Source organism: Etheostoma cragini, chromosome 2 (assembly GCF_013103735.1).
Source record: "Etheostoma cragini isolate CJK2018 chromosome 2, CSU_Ecrag_1.0, whole genome shotgun sequence".
NCBI lineage: Eukaryota > Metazoa > Chordata > Actinopteri > Perciformes > Percidae > Etheostoma > Etheostoma cragini.
In genome coordinates, this window is record NC_048408.1 from 24995778 (window position 1) to 25002610 (window position 6833).

The 6833-nt window shown below is 43.8% G+C and overlaps 1 protein-coding gene across 1 annotated transcript; it reads right to left on the minus strand.

The window, feature by feature from the left end:
- Positions 1 to 342: 342 nt before the first annotated feature.
- actb1 (actin, beta 1) lies at positions 343 to 4248 on the minus strand. Its single transcript, XM_034885660.1, has 7 exons — positions 4104 to 4248; positions 2927 to 3052; positions 2581 to 2820; positions 1844 to 2090; positions 1573 to 1764; positions 1218 to 1399; positions 343 to 1004 (listed from the first exon to the last, which is right to left on the minus strand). The coding sequence occupies exons 2-7, from the start codon at positions 3047 to 3049 to the stop codon at positions 861 to 863; spliced, it is 1128 nt and encodes a 375-aa protein (XP_034741551.1). The 5' UTR covers positions 3050 to 3052; positions 4104 to 4248; the 3' UTR covers positions 343 to 860.
- Positions 4249 to 6833: the final 2585 nt, after the last annotated feature.

The window sequence follows — 6833 nt, forward strand, 5'->3', positions numbered from 1 at the left end:
TTTGAAAAGGTGTGGAATTCTTTAAAGTGTTAAGTGTGTTTTTCCCCCCCAAAAATAAAAAAAAGTAGGGCACATCATGTGGTAGATTAGGCACCCATATAATGGAGGTTTACCCACAATGCAGCAGCCACAGGTTTGACTCAGACCTGCAGCCCTTTGCATGTTATTCACCCGCTCATGTCTTCAGTTGTCTATAAATAAAGGCCTAAAAATAGAAAAAGCCCCCCCCCAAAGTAAAACCACTATAGATAAAAAGCATTAAGACTCAAGTGTGATACAACACAAAGCCAAGATGAGAGGCATTTCTTTTAAGATTTGAGAGCCAAGCTGAGTCAACTAGACCAAAATTTTAGACATGTGCGCTTTATTAAGTTGTGTACACCAGAGGCTTGAAGCCCCATGCACAAACCTTCATACATCATACAAGGTAGAAGCTTCGTCTTTTGCAGAATGACAAAAGAAACTAGACCAAGTATTGCTTAAGGCTGAAATTACAAAAACAAAAGATTACATAATTTACATAAGCAATACTACACGTCTGTTGGGCGGTGCCAACCCAACCAGAAAATAAACCTTCATAGAGGCAAATAAGGTGGTGAACAAACACATCTGAAAAGGACCTACACAAACACGACAATGGACATCATGTTCCACACATTTCACACCGCCTGGGACGCTCTGTACTTCCTGCAGAGTTTCTCCCCATCAGGGGGCATGGTGCTATAGCCAGTGATGAGGGAAAGTGGGAAGAGTGTAATGGGCTCAGCATACACCAGTGTGTTGGTGTAGGCATGTATGCAGAGCCAGTCGTTTGGGTTTGTAGCAGTGTGTGTTTTGGGGAAGCGGAATGACAAGTCCGTTTAGAAGCACTTCCTGTGGACAATGCTGGGGCCGGATTCATCATACTCCTGCTTGCTGATCCACATCTGCTGGAAGGTGGACAGGGAAGCCAGGATGGAGCCACCAATCCATACAGAATACTTCCTCTCTGGGGGAGCAATGATCTGCAGAAAAACAGTTAAAATGTCAAATAAACTGTTGGCAAATGCACTGACATCCTACAATTTGTTAGTCTACACTAAATGCAGGAGAGGCTAGAAGATGAGCAGAGGGCTTCTATATTGCATGTTTGGCAACTAAGTGAAAGTAGAGGCAAAGAGCTTTCTGGAAATTGTATCATTGCCCCAGGGAGGCTGCAAGTCAGAGTAATGCCATACCTTGATCTTCATGGTGGTGGGTGCCAGGGCAGTGATTTCCTTCTGCATACGGTCAGCAATGCCAGGGTACATGGTGGTACCGCCAGAGAGGACAGTGTTGGCGTACAGGTCCTTACGGATGTCCACATCACACTTCATGATGCTGTTGAAGGTAGTTTCATGAATACCGCAAGACTCCATACCTGTGAGAGGGTGTAAAGTAGACAAAAGTTTGTTCCACATGCTTAAAAATATAAAGTCATCCCTTCTGCTATACCCCCACCCCCGATTCCCAACCATTGACTCCCTCTGATAGTTATCCAACTCAAGTCTATAAGTATGTCAACTAGTTCACCGATTGAAAAACATTTCTTACCAAGGAAAGAAGGCTGGAAGAGGGCCTCGGGGCAACGGAACCTCTCATTTCCAATGGTGATGACCTGTCCGTCAGGCAGCTCGTAGCTCTTCTCCAGGGATGAAGAGGAGGCAGCAGTGCCCATTTCTTGCTCAAAGTCCAGTGCAACATAACACAGCTTCTCCTTAATGTCACGCACAATTTCACGCTCAGCTGTAAAACAAGACATTTTATAGTCAGATCCAGTTTCTGATCAGTATCCCCTAGTGTCTAAGATTTGTTTGATGCCAACCTGTGGTGGTGAAGCTGTAACCCCTCTCAGTCAGGATCTTCATGAGGTAGTCTGTGAGGTCTCTGCCAGCCAGGTCCAACCTGAGGATGGCATGGGGCAGGGCATAACCTTCATAGATGGGCACTGTGTGGGTGACACCATCACCGGAGTCCATGACAATACCAGTGGTACGACCAGAGGCGTACAGGGACAGCACAGCCTGGATGGCCACATACATGGCGGGAGTGTTGAAGGTCTCGAACATGATCTGGAGGACACAGAAGACGAGATGAGTCAGTGAGTCAAAGTAACCTGAAGTAAGCCAGGACTGGTTAGTAGATTGAGAAAAGCACAGCACACCGGCCCGTTTTAATACAATAACCTATATTTTAGTTTGGTCATGTTGACTGTACAATATGAGTGCAGCTACCTGCCCTGTCATTGGTTGCATCATGCAGAAAAAGTGAAGTTAGCTGCTTGGTCTAAAACGAGCCCAATTTGTAATCAGCAGTATCCATGCTGCAACAAGTCATTCCTGATGCATCACAGTGAAGCTAGATAGACACCTGAAGCATCCGCAGAGATGAAAAGATCAGCACAGGATAGAAGAAACCTGGAGATTGAAGGAGCAGGACGAAATTGACAGATTGAGCACAAGAGATGGCTGAGCAGCAACAAGTTCCTGTTGTAGCGCCCTACAGTTGAGCGGAGAGAGTTTCCTGATTGAGAGGAAATGTCCGTGTGTCAGCCCTCATTACCTGGGTCATCTTTTCCCTGTTGGCCTTGGGGTTCAGGGGAGCCTCTGTGAGCAGGACAGGGTGCTCTTCAGGGGCAACTCTCAGCTCGTTGTAGAAGGTGTGATGCCAGATCTTCTCCATGTCGTCCCAGTTGGTGACAATACCATGCTCAATGGGGTACTTCAGGGTCAGGATACCCCTTTTGCTCTGTGCCTCGTCACCAACGTAGCTATCTTTCTGGCCCATACCAACCATCACACCCTTTGAAAGACAAATAGGAAAAAATAAAGAAAAGATTAACAGAAATGTAGGACAGTTTCTACAAGCTTTGTTCTTCATAGTTTATCAATTTAGGAAGAAATTATACCTGATGTCTGGGACGTCCAACAATGGAGGGGAACACAGCACGTGGAGCATCATCTCCTGCAAAGCCAGCTTTGCACATACCGGATCCGTTGTCAACAACGAGGGCGGCGATTTCGTCATCCATTTTCTGGACAGAGAAAAGGGATGAAGGGGGGGGATGAACTGTTTAAAACTGATGCTCTTTGACAGTTGTGCGTTACATCTGGTAATCAACTAGGTTAAAGCCTTGTGATTATGACGAGTGGACGCTGGATGTCGCAGTGGCGCAGGTCCCAGTCGAATTCCAGAGCTGAGAAACAAAAGGCGGTTTCTCCCACTGTCTGGCCATATAAGGAAAAAGTGAGAGCAGCTCAGGAGACGGCGGCCCGGGCCGTGAAGCCGCCCAATGTGTCGTTAAACCTCAAATGACACAGACACCGGCCACTCCCTTCACCGGAGTCCCAGCTGAGTTAACCATCTACACATCCCTAACGCACGCTTTGATAGGCTACAGGAGATGAGTGAACGTCCATCTGCTGTCTTGTTCATCAGGTGTAGCCTACCGTTGTGACACCATAGTTAAGATTATGTTGAGAAAAAAAAAAAAAAAAAAAACTAACTATACCTGACATTTGTTAAATGTAACGGTAAGTCATCACTTAGTTGCCGTAATGTCACATTTTACCACTTCTACGCAGCTTTTTAATTGACAATATTTTAAATTAAGTCTAATCTGCAATCGGAGACACCAAACCCGGGGACCGAGCCACAGCAGAGGCTGACATGTAGACGAGAAGGTCAAGCTCTTCGAACGCTGATTTATTAAACGGATGAAGTGATGACAGCACGGATCATGGGGATTATGTCACACCATGTGTTAAACGTAAGTGACAGCATGGCGAAACATTCACGTTGTTGTTACTGGTATACCCCTTTAAACTGTAACGGTGCTAATCAGAAACGAATGAATGGCAGTCTAACGTTACGGGATCGAGAAAATTTAAAGCAGCAGCTTAAAAATAAAAATAAAAATGGTTGCTTCAACTTGATGGAAGTCACACAGAGAACCTCACATCATAACTTAACGTTAACATACCGATAACTTCAATTGGCAGGCTAAACATTACGTTCGCATTGTGTTAAAGAAATGCATTTAAATTGTAATAAAAACTTTCATCGTTGTTCAGCAGTTGTCTTACCTGTTTGAGGGAGGGTTGTCGGCTTAGGTTGGCTGTGAACGAGCGCTACACTCCAGTAGGATGTCTGGACTCGACTGCAATGGAGGCCAATAAATTGCAGGGTTTTAACAGAGCTCGCGCTGCATCCCCTCTCCATAAAAGGAAAACTTTCTGCACGGCGCCCTCTGATTGGTCCAGTCGCATCCACTGGGTGTGGCGCATGCAGATACAGTCTTGCACTCTGACAAGTCAGAGGGGACAGACAACAAAACATATAACCGATATGCAATCGATACGGGGTCGTTCATTGTTCAATAAAACACGTTTTATATCATTCATCATCTTTTCCTAGTATTTCATTTATATTTATATTCTGTGCTTTGTGACTGATTTTGCTGCTGTAACACCGGAATTTCCCATTTTTCTTGGGATCAATAAACATCTATCTATCTATCTATCTATCTATCTATCTATCTATCTATCTATCTATCTATCTATCTATCTATCTATTTATTATGATGATCGCAATGGGAGTCATACACAAGTTTGATAGGCTACACAATAAATATCAGAACTCTGGCTGCAAATCACAGTCTTCTTGAGTAGAAACAGGTTGACAGAGGCTATGAGCTTTCATGTAATTTTAATGTTGCTACACTTAGCTAATAAGCACATTTTGATGCGAATCGATCTATCCTATTGTTTTAATCCCCGACTTTATCCACATTGGCAAGGGGCCCCCATTTTCTCAGTGATCACACAAACTTTTTAACCACATTTGATTATTGCTGTTGTCTTATAATTTTTATTTGTGCATTGGAGGATAAGTTCGGGACACAGACAAACAAGTCCATGATTCATTTAAAGTGAAACACAAAAACAGAACTGAATTGCACTGTGCTAATGCATTAGCAAATTCAAGGAAGATACTCATGGTTAGTTGTGCCAGTACATGGGGTGGTTACAATCTCAGGGTCGCTGACAGCACTGTTAACACCCTGATTAACACGTCGGCCCTGACATACCAGGTTCTCTCTTTCTCTCTCTCACACAGACACACACACACAGACACACACAGGCACACACATAGTGACAGTGAATCTCTTATCTGTCATCACTTGTAATGTTTATGTGAGTGGAGGGGGCAGATTAACCTTGCTTGACAGGTGTATCATTTCCAGAACACGCCTATATTTGGTGTCAAATTGAACTGTGAGGCATGTTGTGAAATTAGTATTGAGTGTTCTGACTAACTTCGATATGCATATACACACCTGCTCATTGACACACAAAAATATGTAATGCAAGGCTTCAGGTTCAACCTTAAATACTGTTTTACACACTTTATTTATTTTCATGGTAACACACTTTGTAGTCTTTATGCAAAGCATATTTTATAAGTTTCACAAACTTAAGTTGGAGAGGCTGTTTTAACTCAATAAGGGCACAAGTCAAAGACTCATAAACTTACAGTAGGAATTCTTACTGGCTCTGTGTGTTCCTAATAAGGATATATGGGAACCGGCTCTCCAAACAAGACAGGAAGTAGGTTTCACAGTGCTTCACCTCTGCAGATGCACACAGGAAGTGACCACACAGAGACACTAAGGATAGAAGGGGGTGAATAAGCTGATCAGGGAATTAGTTTTTCAGAGTGGCATTATCCTGCTCTAGACACACACACACACACACACACACACACACACACACACACACACACACACAGGGCAGCAGGACAACCATCCCTTTAAGTTCCTTTGGATGACATCCCTATAAGGAGATGCTGGTGCTAGTCACATGGGGGGGAAGAATGCACTGCTCATGTCATGTGACCAGTCTAGAGAAATTAATGAATCTCGCTTTTTAAGGCTGTGTGCGGTGTGTATGTATGTGTGTGCATGTGGATGTTGTGTTCTTCTCCATTAGGCGACCCACAGAATTATATGTAGAAAGGGCGGTATCACCCAATTTTGTACTCACAAACCCCTCACTGACAGATATTTTGTCTGACATTGATTTTATCACTGGGTGCCGTGCGTGACTCATGCATGCACTACAACATGCACAGATATGTACACACTCCCTGCATTGCTCACTCACACAGTCAGAGTAGTTCACAGGCCTGGCTCTTGGCTCTACGACCGTATATGGAAGAAGCCAGCAGGTAGCTTTAGTCCACTTTTCACTCATCCCCATGTCTAGCGCTCTCTCTCTCTCTCCCTTGAACACACATTCACTCGCTTCCTTTATTCGTCACATTTCCTCTCTCTTTGAATCAATCACTCCCTTATTCATTTTCCCAGGACAGGGACAAGTATAGGAGTGAAGTACAGTGTAAATAGTAGCCCATTGCACTCTGTCCCAGTCATTCCCAGTCATTTATGGCATCACATTCCAGCTAAGATTCACACACAGCATTGAGAGGAGATGGGGCTTGTATGTGCTGGAGTGAGACAGCGAGAGGAAGAATGTATGTGGAATACTCTTTGAAATGTGATGTGATGATACTGATTTAAAGAGAGACCCCCCCCCAAAAAAAAAAGTCTAGTGATAACATCACACCAGTTCACCATTGAATAGAGAGAGGTAAATGTACTACTAATTTACATTGTTTTAGGCCAAAATAAGCCTCTCAACGCTTTACCTATGTGAGCCCTCTCTGCCTCTCATATAGTCTGGTGTGAAGCTGTTAACAATTTTCAGAGTCCAAACTAAACATTAAGTACAACATTTAGTCAATATGCAACATAG